Raw genomic sequence first — 19,258 nt, 5'->3', positions numbered from 1 at the left:
CCCAACTTCCAAACTCAAGGCATGGAAAACTTTCTTATTTTTTCATTGTGATATTCAGTTATGCACCTCCCAGCCAGGCATACACCCAACTTCAGCAAAACTGTTAATTCATGAGTATCATTCATCACTGGGCATTGCTCGTTGTGGGCATCACAGTGGATCACATTTTCCTGCTCTTGCCACCACATCTCCCTCTCTCTTCCCTTCCCTGCACAGCTGCTGCTGGAAGTTTTATAAGAAAAATGCTTTTCCTGAGAGGTTTCTTCTCCTGCCTTGCAACCTCTACTCAGTTTAGGGGGCAAATGTGCTATCTAACTGTTGTGGAGACAACATGACTCCCAGAGGTTGGGACTTGGCACAGAAAGGGAGTAGAACAGATGTTCATAGATTTCATTGCAAAATGTAATTACCCAGAGTTTTGAACACTACATACAACATATTCTAGGAAATGTAAAGCAACAGGAAATACTCTCTGTGTCCTTGTGGGCATCTTGGGTGCTCCTCCAGATCTTACCTGTATTTTCCATACTGCAACATCAAGCAGCAGCCTTCTGAAATGTGGGGAGCATGGAAGATCATTTCACACACAGCCAAATAATCTTTTTAGCACTAATTTTCTTGTTCTCTACAACATCCAGGTCCTGAGGGAAAGCAGAGCCCGAAGCTAGCACCGGATGAAAAGATTAGTTGCTTCTGCATTAAGATGCTTGTAATGATTCAGCAACTTCAAGCCATCTTTCTACCAACAAGGAATCTTTGTGCTTCTTCTATAAGCCGATAGTTCAAAGTGACAAATGAAAGAATTCGACAGAAGTCATTACCACCTACAAAGCTGTTGTACATTTGCGAGTACAAATGGGTCAATTGTGCCCCAAACTTGCAGCTTTATTCAGATGAGGGAATAATCCCATCCTTCTTTCCAAAAAGAAATCTACAGTTTTGCCTTCCCTCACAAGCAATTCCCCTGAAGCAGCAGCAGCAGCAGAGCAAAGGCAGTGTCATGCACAGCTCTGGGTATGATGGTTGCTTCCCAAAGAGCAGGTGAAGTGCTCTGAGGGCACTGAGATCCCTCACTGTGACAGTGACCAGCTATCTTCCATCTGACATCCCTAATATTTATTTCAGCCTCCTTTAAAAGCAGGCACAACGAACTCCAGGAGCAATCAACCCTCTGCTTTTGCTGAAAACTGTTGCTGCACAAAGCAAAATAAACTACAGAAAATCTCAGCAAACAACTCAAGGCCTGAAATGCTTCTTTTCTATCAATTAGAAGAGAGCCTTTGTGTACCTCCTTGCACAGCTGCCTAGTGCAGAGGGAAGTGGAGAGGGTCACAGCCTTAATTCTGGACACAAATTGGCTGCTGGTTCTTCACTGTTGAAATGGGGAGAGGAGGTTATGGTCACGGAGTAATGAGTGAGATTACACTGCAATCAGGGAATGGAGTGGAAGCTGGAGAGACATGCTGAAGGCAGGGAAAACATCCCTTAAATTAAACCCCTATTGTTCACCTCATCTCTGCCTTGGTGGATAACCCAAGAAACTCTGGGCTCCTGCCAGGAGCCAGTGTGAATAATTCCAGAGCATTTTCCCTACCTGTTGCTAACAAAACTGCCTTTGAGCACATGAGCTTTACACTTCTTTGAGCTGTACACATGGGATGGTAAATTTTCTGCAATCTCTGGGAATATCCTCTTTCCTTTTCTCAGTAAAATCCATACCGCTGTTTTTCAGGATGAAGAGGTGCAAGTTACACTGCTGAAAAATCAGGAGTGCAGTGCACAACTCCTCAGCACTTAGAGGGAGGTTATTAACAGGATTTTGGGGGGCTGAGAGCAATGAGCTCTCATCCATCTGGAGGATGATGTGTGAAAGCAAGGAAGACAAATGCACTTTTGCAGAGGAACCATGCTCCACTCAAGAGCAAGAATTAGTGTTTCCTTCCTCTGACACACTGTGGAGATCCTCACACCTGAAGATAACCCCATGGTGGTAAAACCCTTTCCTGAAGACAGCTGCAGAACAAGAACTCCTCAAAGAGGACAAGACCATAATCATCAGTGGACATCTGACTCACGCTCCATGTTGGCATGTGCTGTACAAAAACATGAATGCAGCAACAACTGGCAACTGTGGCTCTCAACATTTTGGGAAATAAAATTTGGGAAATTCTGCGTAGGAACTGATGCAATGTGCTTTGAGATCTTCCTTCAGAAGCCTTAGTGTAAGGCTGTTATGGCATCCTATATCCAGTGTGCTGTGATGCTAAATATAGCCATGCCCACCGAAAACAGCTCCAAGTCCTATCTTTTAAACTGCTATGGATATCAACGCTTCCTTGGTCTCATTAACACTACTGTGAAGTGCCTGGCACAAATCTACATCCAGTGAATATAATTACAGGGGAAAATACATTGCATTAACTTGTATGTCTGGTCTTCCCTTATTTTTTCTGTCTTACCGCCATATAAAGTTTTGTTTCTATTTTTCTTCACAATTCATCTTCTTTGTCCTTTTCTTCTTTCAGCCTTTCACCTACTCGTTGTTTCAAGCCCAAAGTTGATTGCTTTCCTTTTTTTTTTTTTAAGTTTGATTGATTTACTCTGCACTTACAAAGATTATTTTATACAAGGCATATAAACTGTAGAACTCCCTGCAGAACAACACAAGCACTGCTACCCATGTAGGTAAGGAGGCAAAAAAAGTAAAGTTAACAAAATGCTAAATTAAGTAAGGCTCTCTTACATCACACTTTAAAGCCTGCCAAAATCTGACTCTTCAGATGTATTGCAACAGCAATTTTCTAAGACACAGGTCCTTTGCAGGTAAAAATCTTTAGTGTCAGACAGAAAAAGAAATAGAGGTTCTTCCAGCTGCTCCAGCAGGGACTATGGGATGATGTAACCTCTCAAACAACCAGGCTGCAAGTGGACAGAGGGTCACCACTGCATGGCCCCAAAAGCATGCCATTCTCCTTGCCTACTATAAAAAAGAAAGAGAAGGAAGATGAGGGGAGGTATTTACTTTTCGTATCTCGTCTGAAACACCTGCAGGGCTTCAGGCGAGTGAACTCTGCTGAAATTCATTGTATTGCTCAGTCCATCCTTGCTTAATTCATCTCATGAAACTCCTAAATGGTACCCAGGCTACAGGCTGGCTCTCTACAGAGATGGGAATTACATCCCTAATTACAAGATATGGTACTGCCCTAATAATAAGTACTGTGCTCAAGAAGTCCCCACCCAGGGGAATGAGCCTTGACCTCTTTTAACAAAGACTGCAAAACAGTTGATAAGAACATTAAAGCAAGTCCCTGCTCCAGAAACCAGGCGTTTGCTTCTTCCAAGTGCTCTGGGGCTGGCTGCAGAAATGAGCTCTGAGCACATCTCTCTAGTCTGAGCTGCTGATGGTTGTCTGTCCTCCCAGCTCAAACACAGATTTAGCAACAAGCATGCAGAGGTGCAGAAGGGGAGCTAGAAAGGCAGAGTTTTATCTCCACAGTATTCACTTGTTTTATGCCACAATCCCCAAACAGCACCAGGACAAGCTCAGCTCCACAGGTCCATTCCAGGCACTGCTGGAGAAATTAATCTGAATTTTCATGCATCTTCAGGATGAACCTTCACAACCCCTAGAGATGATGGGCTCCTCTACAAAACACCCAGAAGAACTGGGCCTTGCTACCCTGTCATTATTGCTCCCTGCATTTCTTGACAAACAGCACCTCTTGCCCAAAGAGCTCTCCCAGCTCACACTGCAGCAATCTCAAACTGGGTCCAGGTTTTCTTCTCCAGCGCAGATTTGTAGCATTTAACAGCAAACCTTCAATTACCACAGTGCATGACCGTAAAACTTGCTCAACTGGAAATGTTCACTTATTTCTAACCTTGCCTTCAGTTGTCTTCTTTCTTTGGCCCCCGAAGCCATCTCAAACAGTATTCTCCTGGAACCTCTGTGCAGCCTGCCTAGCACAAACCTAAACCATAAGTCAAAGTGATTTAAATTACATGGAAATATATACCTCTCCTTCAACACCAAACTGGGAATGTGGCTCCTAATGGGACATCACTGCACATTACTCATCAGGTCAAGACATGTGGCATTTCCCAGAGAACATGCACATTTTCCTTTTTGTGCTGGATGACTTAAAAGCAGCAATCAGTCTTTTCCTTTTGGGGCTGTGCCTTCCATATGCATAATTTGAGTCCTTAAAGTGAACTCCTTGATGTGGATTCCACCTGCCTCAGAGAAGGAAAAAAAAATAATGGGGGAAAAAAAAAAGTCTTGGAAATATATAGCAACAAGAAACTGGCAGGACAAACTCACACTCCCACTGTGCCAAATTGCAAGTTTAGTAATTCTGTTTTCTTCCTGCTGAGTGTAAGGTGTCATTAGCTGCTGTATTTAGAGCCACAGAAAAGGTTCTTGGAGCAATCCCCAGCCTTCCTCTGAAGCAGGTGGCTGCTGACCACAGGAGCTCTCTGCAGCTGGGGACCTTCACCTTCATCCTCCTGCAGCCACCACTTCCATTGGAGTGGAAAGGAAACAAACAGGGCAAGCAGTGCTGTATGAAGAGAAAACCTCAGGCTGTGTCATCCTCCTCAGGACTAGAATTCATCCCTGCACCACCACGGCCACTTTAAAGCCCCTGCTCTGTGTAAAACACTCTTGGGTGCTTTAAACTCAAGCACAGCTTTCCTTCTGGGAGAGGATTTGTCCTCTAGGCTGGTCTCTGTGGAGCACCCATTGAACCAAATCCTCATTGCTGAAGATTACTACAACAATTCAAAGAATCATCCTCTTACTGTGAGAGCCTTGGAAGGGAGCACAAAGGCTTGGAAAATGCCCTGCAATCGTGCAATGTGCACCTGGGCTGGAGTCCTGGATCTGCTGGCAACAATCCTACAGTCTTTTGAGAATGTCAGCCCATCAGAGCATGAGGAGAAATGTGCTGCTCATCCACTGCTGGAGGTTTTGCTGCCAGTGCTGTGTGATGGAGGAGGAATGGCAGAGCATGGATGTGATATCTCCATGGGAGTTCAGATAAATAAAGATACAAATCCATAACCAAAGTGGGTGTTCATGATGCCTGCAAGGAGGAGGGAGGGAATTGTGAGGAATTGCCCCTTTAGTGTGGTGAATGAGGATGGGAGCACCCTGTGGCTTCCAGAGCTGTTTGGGATGGTGGTAGTGAAGACCACCTGCGCTGAGAGAGAATTGGGAGAATCTGTGCAAACATTCATTATTTATAAGATAGCTGTCCAGAGGCAAATTGCCTGGAATCCATTAAAGGGAGAAATCCCAGCTCCCTCTGGCAGTCGCCTGGCACAGGCCTTTTCCACTGGCAGAAAAGGGATGGGAAAAAAAATCACTTTCATTTCTAATTAATCTTCTGGTATATAATACTTTTAATTAGGGGGGGAAAAATCCTGTGTGATCTTTGAAAGAGAAAGGAAAGAGCCAAAAACGAGGCAGAAAGCTCTGGCATCTTGGCTGTAGTTCAGACCTTTTCTTCTTTAAACCTGAGGAGCAGGTGAGCCCTGACTCCTTCACTCCCCACGATGGAACTGGAGCCCCCCAGCATTTTGGGGTCTGCTCTGGAGATGAGGAGTGAGACCCTGTGTGTGTACAGAGTTGCTATCTACCCTGGAAAAGAAAATCCAGGTGAAAAGGAGCAGGAAGGACAAGTACTGGAAAAATGCCTCAGAGAGAAATGAAGCACTCTGTTGGACAGAGCATGGGCAAGACAAGGAGAAAGGCCCAGGGAGAAGGAAACACAACTTATATATTATCCCTTCAAATTAGTAACCCCCAAAAAAACGTTCCTCCCCAACCCCAAATTTCCTATCCCTTCTTTTTCCTAATTTCTCTCTTCCCTGCATTCATTATTAATGCCGCTGGGGGTACAGATTTGCACTTCGGTTTCTGAAAAATTAATTCAATGATTAAAATTTCAGTCTCTGAGTAATGAAAGCAGCTCAGGCAAGCTGGATATGCCCCTTTGCAGTCTGAAGGCCTTTGGTGTGCTGCCCACTTACCCTCTGCATGAGAAGCCTCCCTCTAGACCTGGCTCAAGGGGAAAAATCTGGTAGGAAAATGTGGTTTTAAATTGATTAAGTTCTGGTTTTGTGGAGAAGACATTTCAGTTTAATGCACTACCAATTCTGTATTCACTGCAGAGAGTGAACCCTAGGCTCTTCCAAGGCTCAACGACTCATGGCTTTCCATACGACCCCTTGGGTAAGGGAAAATCTCCAAAGAATGTAAATATTAATCAATACTGTACATCTATCACTCAGTGACAGGCTGATTGCAGGCTGAGAGACTTTTGGTGTGGCTAATGAAATTTTCTGTGACGCTGTGCTTAAAATGAAAGAATAGCAGAGAAAGGCTCTCAGAGAAAGACATCATCTCCCCTCACAAAAAATATCTATTTTCTCATCTGTACCCACGCTATCAGCAGAAAGAGCAAGACTTGAGGAACCTGTTAACTGGTGAGGAAAGGGCAGGTGACACAGCACCACCCTTGGATGGAAATTTCACCTCATTCCAGAAACACAGAAACTCCCACAGCAAATTTAGTATCCACTCAGGAAGGTCCTTTCCCAGCCTGCAGCAGAGCTACCCTTCCCACCAGCTCCGTGTCAAAGCAAAAAGTGGGCAAAAGACCTGCATAATTCTCCACCCTCAACTCCCAGCACTGTTATTTTTATTTATTTTAAAATAAATGTGAGAGGGATGTCAGAGCTCTGAGCAGAGTCGAGAAGCTCAGAACTCTTCTCCAGATTGAGATTAGAGAAGGAGGGGGAGGGCTGGATTTAAATTTACACTTATAAAATAGCAAAATAGAACAAATATACACCAAAAAAAGACTGACTTCTCAATGGCCTTTTGCTTCAAGGTTTAGTTGGATTTTTACTCAGTGGAATAAAGATGGATAAAGTGAGCAGAGTCCTTGGGAAGTAACATCTTGGGGATATGGTGGAATCTCAGGGCAACATGGGCAGGACATTCCCCACCAGCCAAAGCAGCACTGCCTGTGCTGCCATCATGGGGAAAAGAAATGGACAAAGAGGAACAGGAAGCTCTGCCAAAATCCTCCACGGGCAGGAAAATAGCAAAGCTGTGAAGCAGAGATCTGATTTTCTCTGAAGCAACAGGATTAGTGACAGCCCACATTGCACTTCATTGGGGTCATGATAACTGAAGGAACACTGAGCGCTGACTCAAAGCCAATTCCTGGATTCAGTGGCTGCTCCTGAAATATTTTATCAAAGCAAAGTTGCTAAAACTCAACTGAATTGTGAATTTTGGGGGAAAAAACCAAATGTCTTTGGTAGCTCCAGAAGAACACATGCTGTGTGTAGCACCTGCACAGTGCTACCAGAACAAAAAGCAACGCACAGAAACCTACTTTTCACCACGTTCGCTGAAACTTTGCCAGGTGAATGTGCAGAGTGCTGGCTGCTTGGAAAACTTGCTGCTTTTCTTCCTCAAGATGTGGCTTTGTGGAGATTTCAGAATACGTGGGCTTTTATGTGCTGTTCAACTCTTGAAGTTATTCTGAGCTGAGCCTTTAGCACTCAGCCCTGGATCTACAAGGCAGACAGAGCGTCAGGACGTGCAAAGCTCCCTCACAAGCTTTCATGTGCCAGCCTTCCCACCTTAGGACAGGTTCATTCATCTTGCTCTTGGAGTCCAGGGGGTTTTACTGAACCTGCAGCTATGAAATCTCCCCTTCTGAAGAGGCTCCTGAGCAGGATCCATCCCAGCCTGAGCGATGACGTGCTGGGGGTTCAGCCCCGACGCTCTGCGCAGAGCGAAGAGGAAATGGAAATGCTGGAACAAGCACTTTGGCACAGCTTCTTGGCTGGGCTAAAGGTTTATTCCTGGGATGCTGCTTTCCTGCAGACTAAGGAAAATTAAATTTAGCACTTTGCAAATAAATAGGTTAGGGCTGAAAGGACGCTATTTAGAAATTTACTGCACACAGCAGCCTCAGAGATTATAGATCCATCACCGTCTATTACCTTGCTAGTTACTGCTTCCACTCTGTCTATCTTCCCTACTTACAGAGTGGTCCTTTCATCAGGTCTTTTTCTTTTCCAACTTGAAACTGTCATCACTCTAATGGAATTATATGAAGAAAAACAACTTTGGGCTGCAGCGACTCTGCCAAAAAGCCAAGGACAACTCCTGTGCTTCCCCAGGACAACGCGGTGAGATTCCTGCCTGGCAGAGACGTGCACAGATGTCTGACAACCTCCTGAGCAGCACAGCAAGAGACAGCTGTTTACACACATGTCCAAAACCTCTGGGCCTCCCTGCAACTGTCAGCTGGGCCTTTTCAACACCCACAAACACAGGAGGCTTCCCAGAGACCAGCAAACTGACAGCTGACGGCAACCCTTGCTGCGGATTCATCATTGCTACATCACATGTGGCAGTCACCAAAGGCACCGACATGATTACAAACCCCACCTTGTGCTGCTCTTCATTCTCTACTTCACAGCAAAATCATCTGCAGACAGTTCCCTCTCCAGGGTCAGACACGTCCCGGAAATGCAAAGTGACAGCCAGCACACGAAACACTCCCCAGAGCCTTCCATTAAGACAGACAAACCCTTCGCTTAAAGGTTTAAATTTATGACAGCTCCCCAGAACATGGCTGAGATAGATCTACTGTTATCAGCTACCTGCTTGAGCTGAAACAGATTAGGGACAAATTAAAATTTTCAAGCTGCAGTTTGATATATTCCCTCCAAGATACAGCCAGATTGGTTTGTTTTCTTCTGGAAGCAAGAGATGCCATCAAAAGATAATCTCGGGAGTTGCCAAAGCTGGAGGTCATCCTCAGCTCTCAAATTCCCTGCTTCCCCCACGATGTGATTTAGCTACAAATCCTTATAAGACAGATTTGACATAAAATACTTTTCAGGACTTCTTCCTCAAAGGACATTCTCATGCAATTGGTAAAATAGAAAATACATGAGATACAAGGACCTAAAATAGTACTAAGTTACCTGCTTGTAGCAGGAACACTCACATGGGGCAGAGGAAATGGTTTTTGTGTGGAGTTACAATGATTCATGAACTTGCCTATTTGAACAGATGTGAGAACAGGGATAGGTTTTTTTACTATTTCTGTGAATGTGAATAAAGACAGTTGATACAGTATCAAATCCTTAATATTATCCTTAATATTATCCTTAATATTAAATTATTAGAGCTGTATCCATGCGAAGTATTAATTCCTTAAGTATGCAGAATGTGAAGAGCTCAGCTGCAAGCACTGTTGCTCTGTAGCATCAGATAGAAATCCACCAGAATCCCAGCAGTCAGTCCTTGCAACAAAGCTCTCCAGAAGGATTTTCAGGGTTTGCCTGCATTCTGTCACTGCTCCCTGGACACAGCAATATTAATGGATTGACTGCACCACTGATGGGATGTGTTATGATCTGGAAAGCCCGCATGGCACATCATGCTTAAGATTCCCTGATGCTGTGAAGTGCATCAAATCTTCAGGAACTGCCACGACTGGATGCCTGATGGGCTTCCAACCCTCTCCAGCAGTAACTGCCTGCAAACATTGGTAGGATGCCTTGGAGCAGAAGGTACACTCACAGTGGTTACTATTTTTGCTTTTCTACAAGTGGTTTCAATAAAATAAAATAAAAAAAAAGAGAGACCTCTGTTTAGATGAGGGTCTTGGGAAAACCCAACCATGGCAGAGACTGGGATCCCATGAAGCAGAGCTGCCTAAAAAGCTTTGAAATATGGGCTCTTATCTTAAGCTGGCAAGCCAGTTTGAGAGAAAGCACATTAACTGGTTTATGCTTTACCAACTTCATGGTTAAGAACCATGTAAGAATTGAGCATTTAGACTGTGAAGTGTGGAAGAAATACAAGGATGATAGAGGAATTGTATGGCTGGGAGATTCTGGTTCCTGTCTCACTCCTGACGGTGTGAGATACCACAACACCTCATTCTCTGCTTCTCACTGGTCCCCCATCCATCCCTCCCTCTCACCTGCCCAGCATGGTGGAACAGAGCCAACCACCTCATCACCCAAACTGAATTTAGGCTGAAATCTTTCAACTGAAATCATACACGAGGGCACAACACAAGCATTTACACTCACCACATATAGAGAAGACCTTGGTATAAGCCCAGACCCACCTTTCTGATGGAGGCAATAGACGTCCCAGGGCCACACCAGCATGGGAATCTTCTGCTGTGTTTCCATACTTGTGGACAATTTTTATACACACAAACACACACCTTCTTCCCTCCCTGAAGATTAGAAAATCTTTTGCCCCAGTCAAGCATAGGTAGCAGCTATAACTCCCAAAGCCAGAGATAAGTCCTAATTATATTTGTATTTAAACAACGTGCTGCTTACTCAAGACAAGAGGAGAGGCAGTGATTGCCACCCACTCTGAGCTATGCTGCCATGACCTGGGCACTCACATGCTGGTGGGTGCTTTGCTGGATGTTCCCAGCTGCACCTCAGAGCTGTTTCCTGGAACTAACTGCTTTTCCTAGAGGTGTTCTCACAAACCTGTTCCTGGAACATACAGGGAAAAGGGGAAGGAGTGGTACCAAAGCCATCTTGAAGTCCCTTGGTAATGCTGTCACTGCATGCCCTCTGCATCACCAACCACCCCTCACAGCCAGCTAAAGAGGTGTCCATGGGGAATCACAAGTGGAGGAAAGGTCCACAGGGATGGCTAAAGTCCCTGACAGCATTTGGCACACAAGGATGGCACAGAAGATGATGCCAGGACAGTCTTGCTGTGGCCAAATGTGTGCCTTGGAGCAAATCAACACCTGCACAGAGGCCCAGAATGGACACATGGGACAAGAGGTGACAAGTCCCCTACTTGTGTCCAAGGACAACAAACAACAGAGACTGTGGAGCAGCCAAGGGAGATGGCTGAGATGCAGGGGACCCAGAAACTCCAGGCTTTTCCCCTCCAGAAGGACAAAAACCTCCAGCAATTTCCTCTCCTTTTCATGTGCAGCTTTGAACAGAACCATATGCAAGCGACCAGCGGGGCTGTGGTTGGCTGACACGGCTCTGCATGTTCTGCAAAATCCCAGCAGAGCAGCCAGGGACAGTAACAAGCGTGCATCAAAAGCTGCTTTGCAAAACACCCATTTCATGTGTGCTGCAGAGAGGCTCAGTATTCCCCCATCGCCCAGGCTCCAAGGCACTGCCTTTTCCTTGAAGAGTGCTGATCACACAACCTCTAAGTAGAACATCTTTTGAAACTACCAGAGACTCAGACAAATAAATAAATAAATAAATAAATAAAACTATTTGGAGGTATTTAATGCCAGTTGGAGGTGGTAGGTACCCACAGAAAAGAGCACCAGTGCTGCCCCAAGCCCTGGCTGCATCTCCAACCCATGCACATGCAGCTTCCCCACCACAGGACATTTTGAAAAGTTTCTCAAGCCTCTGGGAGTCCATGGATTTTAATATTCTGCACCCAGGTGAGAGGGACAGAGAAAATGAGGAGGTCGAGTGACCTAGAGAAAAAGCCATGTGGCGATTTAGCGGCAGAGATGGGAACAGAATCCAGGAGGGGTTTTGCTTATGTCCCCTCTGCTTTATCCCTTTTTTAACACTACCTTCATCTCACAGTGCATAAACACATTCCTGCCAGCCCACACAGTCCTTTGTAAGCTGTTCAAACACAGCAGCAGGAGGACACAGACATCCTCCTCTCCCGAGAGCTCCCACAGGGGCACTGGGCACAGCCAGTGACAGGAACAACTCTTCTCCAGCAAATTGCAATCACACGGGGAGCTGGTGCTGGGGAGAGAGGAAGGAGAGGGTTTTCTTACAGCAGGTGAGGCAGCCAGGACCTGCTCTGCCTCCTGCTCGCTGGGGCTGCCACCTCTGTGCTGTGCAGTTGTGCCTCGTGGCACCAGGATGGAGTCACAGGCTCTCTGGTTTGGGGCATAGGCACGACCTGCCCTGTGCCCACCCCGTGTCCCTCTAGGGCCACACACACTGCCACACCAGCCTGGATGCTCTGGTTTAATTAAATTCTTGTCAGTGACCTGTGATCCTTCATGGTGCACGTGACTCGCCCTAGAAAGCTCAGGCTGTCACTCCTGTTTAATTAAATAAGATATATTTCAATGAAGGGGATTTGGAGAGAGATGAATTGCAAACTTATTAAAAAAAAAAAGTGTGTTCCAGTAACTTTGTTACTTATTGTTATTGCAGAATCATAGAATCATTTAAGTTGGAATAGACCTTTATGATCATCGAGTCCAACTGTAAATTTAATGCTGTCAAGACCACGAGAAGCCCAGGAAAGATGGTGAGGTCCTTCAGCTGGGATGGCTGATGTCTGTCATAGCCTGGATGAGGCTATCAGCAGTTCTGACAGCGATGGGGGCTGAAGTCAGGAGAAGAATTTGTGGGGATACTTGGAAAGCTGCCTTTTTTCAGTGCCTTCCTCCTTTGCCAAAGGTAAAAGAGGTAACAGGGGAGGGTATTCCCCAGGTATTGCAGGAAACAGGGGAGGGTATTCCCCACCCCAAAGGTGCTCTATGCTCCCCACCAGCACCATCCATTTATCCTCACAACAGTACAGTGATACTGGCAGGAGTATCATCCACCCTGTGCAGGTGGGGAAGAGAGGCAGACAAAGAACATTCCCTCTGTTCAGTGGGAAGAAGGCTCCAGCCCAGCCTCCTCAAGCCTTTGCTCAGAAATTCTGCAGTCAAAGAAAACCTTCTGTTAGATGTTTCCACTATATTTGAGGTGACTGGCTTCATTAAAAACAAAAAAAGAAAAAGCCCTAATGTGCACTAGGGAACAGGCAGTTGTTCAAGGGAGCATATGCAGTAAGAGAGAAACTGTGTAAGGAAGAAAAAAAGCACGAAGAAGAGCAATTTGAAGACAGCAGCAAGAATTAAAGTCAGGTCCTAACACAAAACAGGCTGCTACAATACCAAAGAAAATGATGTGTGGGAAGTTTAAACACAGGGTTTGATGCTGTAACACCACAGATTGCTCAGCAGCTCCTTTTAAGGGCTGCTGATTAGGGCAACCCAAGATAGGTGCTTGCTGACCCTTCCAGGAATCCCAGCAACCATCCAGCAGGAAGGCACTGTGCCCCCGGAGCTGAGCTGAAATCATCGCCAACAACCACAGGGGCAAATTGAAAACAAAATACAAAAATGAAATAACTTGTAATTAACGAGAATGAGGAGTTAGGAGAGGCCTGCAGTCCCTAATCAATCTCTCACTGCCTGGCCTGCTCCGGCGATGAGCCCCATTGTTAGTTTTGATTGTGTGTGCAGGAGTGCGAGACGGCGGCTGGAAGAAATAGCTCTCCATCAAAATTGTGATTTCCTTCTCCCCTCGAGACTCATCAAGGGTGAAGAGGAGGAGAGGGGAGAAGATAGAGACGCAAAAACACACAAACAGCTAGAACAAGCTCCTCCAAGACACTCTGCTAGGTTCAAGAAGGAATAACTGAAACTGCAGGTATGCCAAGAATGTGGACTCAAGAATCACAGCTCACAGCAGTGCTGTCAGCTTCAAGATGAGACAAGAGCACTCAGGAGAATAAAAGTTATCTGGACACAAAATAAAAAGAACAAAAACCCAAAGATGGGGTGGGATAAAAAGATATCCCCAAGACATAGTTACAGTTCCCCTTACAGATCTGCAAACTAATTCTGTATTTAACTCCTAAAGGAGGTGTGCAAAGACAGTGTGTGCATGCCAGCTTTGCACAGCTTTTTAATTTTTCAGGTTGTAGAAAAGCTGTTGATTTTATTTGTTTTTATGTCTGTATTACCATTCCAACAGGGCACCAATAAAGGTTTTATTTTGCAGCAAGAAGTGCCAGACCTGGTGCTGGCCACAACCTTAAGCTATGTCAGGATGCTTCTGGTTTTGTTTGCTGTCTGGTATCTTGGAGATTCTCTCTCAAGGAAAACAGCCTATCCACCTGGGGATGCTTTTCAGTGAACTACTGCTGGTGTTTGGGTTTTCATTTGATAATTTTGACAGAAAATAACAACAAGGGTGAGACCTGGAAGCAGAGAGGATTCTGTATTTTGCAAGACTAAGCTCTGAAGATATAGAAAATATCTGTCTAAAGGCAGCCTTTTGGGCAGGATTATTTATGAGCTCAGACACATAACCATACCACTGTGATACTGGATAGAGTTTATGTGGTTTAACTTCCTTCCCAACCAACTTAGACCCAAATAATTTAGCCACAAATTACCAAGACATCTGAGCACTCCTTTCTGAGAAAGCAGAGGAATCTGAAACCAAAAAGATTGCAAACATTGACAATTACACAGGATCAGATCAATGACCTGCTCAGCCCAGGATCCTTTCAAAGTGACCAGCCCCACATTCATGCTGCAACACTGGAAATAGTTTATCTGTAGCACTGAGAATAATCCAGATCAGATTGCTCCCTCTTCTTCACTCAAGTCTTCATTCCCATTTCCAGAGGACGGAGCTGAATGTTGCCAAGTACAGCAGCACCAAAAGCATTTGGATACCCAAGCCAAAAAATAAGCAGCATGAAGGGAATTCTCTTCCTAACCTCTACAGTAAGAAGTTGCCTTTACACCTCCAAGCAGAGAGCACTGAATGTCCCTTCTTCAGGTAAATGTGCACATTTAATGTAAAACTAGATATTATTATTTGTCCACAAAGATATCTTAACATTTTAAAAAAGGTACTGGCCTTCTGCTCTCAGTAGTTCCTTGAAGCCATCGGGTCTATCAAATACAAGGATTTCTACTCTTTTTCTTTAAAAATTATTGACTTCAAATGCTTTGGCTGGGACTGTGTCCTTAGGCACACAGAAAGAAAAAAGTCTGTGATTTAATTTCTTTCCACTGTTTGTTCATTTGTACAAGTGTCTCCAAATCATCTCCTCTTCAAATTTGACCAGTCTTTCTGTTTACTGAAGGACTTTCTTTGTCTGAAACAATTGTCATTGCCTTTCTAAAGACCTCATTTCCTTACTCCCATTCAGGACCCAGCCATAGACAAGGATAAACAGCACAATGTACACCCGGCCAGGCAATGACAGCCTGATTTTCCACCTCCTCATTCCCAGTCGGATAAGCTGATCTGGAGGCTCCCTGGCACTGTTTGTTTGTTTTAACACAGATCTTTAATGGCTTGTTACAAAGGGAGTCGATGCAGTGCCTGGGTATCTGATGGGTGGGCTGGTCTAGACACACCAGTGGAGCATCACACAGAACACAGAGCCTGTGCCACGGCTGGACACATCTAATAGAGCAGCAACAGGAATGGAATAGGACACTGTCAATGGCCCCAGGAGCTACAATGCATTACAGCCTGCAAAAAATCATCAGAATCTAAACTCCTGGTGAGGAATCTGTAACACCACTTTCCACAGCATTTAATTGAAAGAATAAAAAGAAACAAACAAGCAGGAGTGAGCTGTGAAGCCTGAGATGTGCCTTTCTGCCCACACAGCCACAGAGGGGCTGAAAATCACTGGAACATCCTTCAAGCTGATAAGCTCATCTGTTACACCGGCAGGGATCACCAATAAATACTGGTATGGTTTCACTGGAATTCAGTGCTCATTTATAGATGCAGTCATTGGCATTCCCAGCACAGCACTGTGATTAACCCTTTCACTGGAGCTGTAATCCCAATTAATGCAAACTGCCTGGACACATACAGCAGGTAGATAATAAGCTCCACTATAGTAACAGCACACCTTGGCCAGGAAAACCAAGCACATCTTTTATCTTCATTTAGCTTTGAAGGGGTTACACTACAGGAGCTCCTATTGCATCCCTCACTTAAAATTAAATGCCACCAGCAGTGCTACTGAAATATGCTTTTAAAGTTTACAGCCGAACTACAGAAGCTTGTAAAGTGCCAAGGGACTTCTCTGGTTTAATTATATAGACCCTGTTCCATAAACTGCTTGAATAGAATAAATACAAATAGCATCCATGCTTTGTGACCTCTCTGGGTTAATGAAATGCACACAAACACCCACAGTCTGCTATGGCTCAGAAATTCCACAGCATAAACACACAACCCTGCTGGAAGCTGTAGTCAGGATTCAAACCTTCATACATACATGAGAACCAGCTGCCTGGACCCAGCAAGGAAATAATTTGTTGTTTATATTCAAAGCTGCAGTCGGTGGGAATTGTCCGCGATTTACTGAACCAAGGAAAGAGCCTGAAATTTTCTTGTTCATGTTCTAATTAGCAAATCAGCTTCTCTTGTCCAGAAAGGTGGTAGGAGAGGCTGAGGAATTCCAAGCATCAATAAATGACCCATCCTTGGCTCTAGGAATTGTGGCATCACTTCCATCCTTGGGATATACTTGGGAATAAACATTCGAGTGAAGAAGAGAAAGCAAGAAGAATGTGTGGAGAGAGAAATCTGTACCTTATTATCCACTCTCCTGCATGCAAGTTATTTATATTGCCATTTCATGGAGGAGAGTTTGCTCCTACCAGAGACAAGCTCCTGAGCTGCCAGCCAGTTCCTGTCTGTGTGGCCAGGAATATTTTCTCATATTTTCTTCACTTTCTCCAAGCATGCCATCTCTCCTGTGGTGCAAAAAACCCTGCAACTTGTACTGTCCGGCCATGGCATCCAACAGACATCTCCAGCAGTCTGCTGAAGTTTCATTCATTAAATATTTAACACTACAGGTGTGAGTACAGGGCTCTGGAGGTGTTAGTTAGAGCAGCCCTGCACCATCTCAACAAAGAACTGGTTTTGGGATTCAATGGCAGCGCTTCAAAACCAACAGAATTGTTCTCTTCCCAGGGCACTGAGCTTTCTTTTGTTGCTGCCATGTGCCTCAATTAGTCCAGAACTCTCCTAAGGCCAAGCAACATGACTGTTTGGGGACATTTTCCTAGTTTTACTAAAGATCCTAGGTGCTGTCTTATACATTCTCTCACTTGCTTTGTTGGGTTTTCCTTTTTACTTTTTTTTCCCCGTGAGGTTCTAAAGTTGCAGAACAGGAAAATGTTTGTGCTGTTATACAGAGAAACAATCTTGCATCAATGCACAGGTGGCACACAGCTGTAAGTCTGCAGAAACAGAACTTCCCCACTTCCTGCTTGTAGGGTTCCCTGCTGTACTGAACACCTCCAAAGCCCTTTGCAAAGGAGATTTGCCCTAGGGAGGATCAGTGGGGGGCAGGTATGATTTATGAGAAGAAGAAAGTTCTCCCACTGACCTGTAAACTGGGGCTGTTGACACCTGAACCAACGTAAAGACAGCACTTAACAGCTTGGTGACTTTCAGCGTCACACCTCAGCTCTCTAATGCATCAGCCCAACTTTGCCAGCTGGAAGGTAACAACAGAGAGGAAAAACAGCCTCTCTATCCAGCCACAACCTCACAGCCCACCCAGCCAGACCAGTCACAGCACCCGACAGACAGGAGACAGACTGTTATTGCTACTCGGCTGTGCTGCTCACATAAATGGCACTTCACACACACCAGGATGAGTTGCCGCTCAAAAGGGATTCCAATTTACATAAAGACAAGATGATGACACGCAGACACGCTAGAGGATGGTAGAAAAACATAGGGACATATATCTCATAGTGAAGTAATGATGAGCCTTGATGGTTACATAAGGTTTTATTACTGCGGCACATAACTGATAATATAAAAAGGTGAAGTGCCGGGCCAGATGCCTTAGGTATTATGCATATTGAGACTCTTCTCTTTACTCCAGACTTTGATATATAAGTGGGAGACCAGATGTCAAACCTCCTACTTTTTAACAGAAGAAAGTATCTTTACTTCCCTCATGGGGAACACTCAGCCACATAACGGGGGGCAGTGATTTTCCAGTCTAATCACTGAGAAAGAGCAAATACACGTTGAAAACCCAAAGAAGCAGGTGCAGCCAGGGGTGCACAGACCTACCTTGAACAGCAGGCAGTCCCCCTGGTGCTCGGCGTAGATGGAGCTGAGGCGGTACTGGTTCTCCGTGGTGATGTCGATCTGGTACCCCGTCAGTGTGTAGCACACCTTGCGGAACTCCTGGATCTTGGTCTGGAAAACTTCCTTCAGGCGCTGGTTTTTCAGCTCTGCGCTTTCCACTTGCTTCTTCAGCTCTGTGTGAGGGAAGAAAATGGGGATTTTCTTATATGTCACCGGCACAGAGTCCTTGTGCTGTGCTTATAGTGCTGGCCAAACTGAGTGAATTGAAAAGGTTAATTAAAAAGTGAATTAAGCAGGCAGAGTAGAGGAACAAGCAAGCTGGATGCCTCTCCTCCTGGCCCCAGCAGACCAAAAGATAGTCAACTGGGGAGTAAGGAAAACAGACATGGCTTGGTGGGATGGATTTTTCTTTGCTCAGACAGTCTTTTAACAACATACTACAAAAATTCAAAGCTATAGCATCCATTTCCCCACATGCACATGTCTTGTTTCCTACACAGAACCCAAGAGAAGGGTGTTCCTCCACACAAGGCAATAAAGTGGAAGAATGGTGTGAAATACGCCTCTGTATGGTTGCATCAGGAGGAAGCTGCCTACAAGGGAAATCTCCTCCAATGGAGGAGATTTGAGGTAAATGCTTTGATCTCAAATTGACACACTGCTTAGGACTCCCTCAAGGCTTGGGAAGGGGCTTTTATGATGATAAAAGGCCTGGAGAGCACCACTGCTTCTCTGCATTTGCTACCTTAACTGGACTAGTCCCTATCAGAGAAGTCCTGGGAGACTGCCTGCCACTCACCCTGTGTTTTATTGCTACAAAGGGAGCTGCCAGCACTGCGAATCCTTCAAGAGGATACACAACAATTACCATGAATCTTTCACCCAAGGTGCCTTCTGAGTAATTAAACCTCGATTTATCATCCCATTAATTACAGAGATTGGCTTTACTTTAATATACACTAGAGATGTCTCCCAAGTCAGCCTGTTTTATCAACACTGCAGTCCAGGGTTAGGAAAAATCCTGACTCTTTCTAACAGCAAACAAATAGACTTCCTCAGTCGAACACCTCTTTGTCATTCTGAGGCTTAAGGCTTTGTGCTGCCATCAGAGACATAATTGCAGCATTTGTAGCCCATATGTCTTTAGTTTAGCTAGATCAGGTCCAGCAGTAGGACAGCAGGAACTTCAGTGCAAGGTGACTGCTGGAATATGAGGAATGTTTTTGGCTGGGTTTGTAGAGCTCATACTTAAACATTATCGCTTCCCAAGCGAGCTGGAAATTTTTTTGCTTGA

At 44.9% G+C, this 19,258-nt stretch overlaps 1 protein-coding gene across 5 annotated transcripts in view; it reads right to left on the bottom strand.

The window, feature by feature from the left end:
* MAD1L1 (mitotic arrest deficient 1 like 1) overlaps nucleotides 1–19,258 on the bottom strand; it is a 340,910-nt gene that overhangs the window by 70,630 nt on the left and 251,022 nt on the right. For 3 of the 5 annotated variants that reach the window (XM_085074561.1, XM_085074563.1, XM_085074566.1), the window contains one exon: nucleotides 17,947–18,137. In XM_085074561.1, the coding sequence (XP_084930687.1) occupies nucleotides 17,947–18,137 (191 nt within the window). Of the gene's footprint in view, nucleotides 1–17,323; nucleotides 17,357–17,942; nucleotides 18,138–19,258 lie in introns of those variants that run through there. The other 2 variants (XM_085074565.1, XM_085074564.1) reach the window with 2 other exon arrangements.

Source organism: Lichenostomus cassidix, chromosome 14 (genome assembly GCF_008360975.1).
Source record: "Lichenostomus cassidix isolate B80296 chromosome 14, HeHo_3.0, whole genome shotgun sequence".
NCBI classification, from domain to species: Eukaryota; Metazoa; Chordata; class Aves; order Passeriformes; family Meliphagidae; genus Lichenostomus; species Lichenostomus cassidix.
This window is presented reverse-complemented; position numbering and strand designations above follow the sequence as displayed.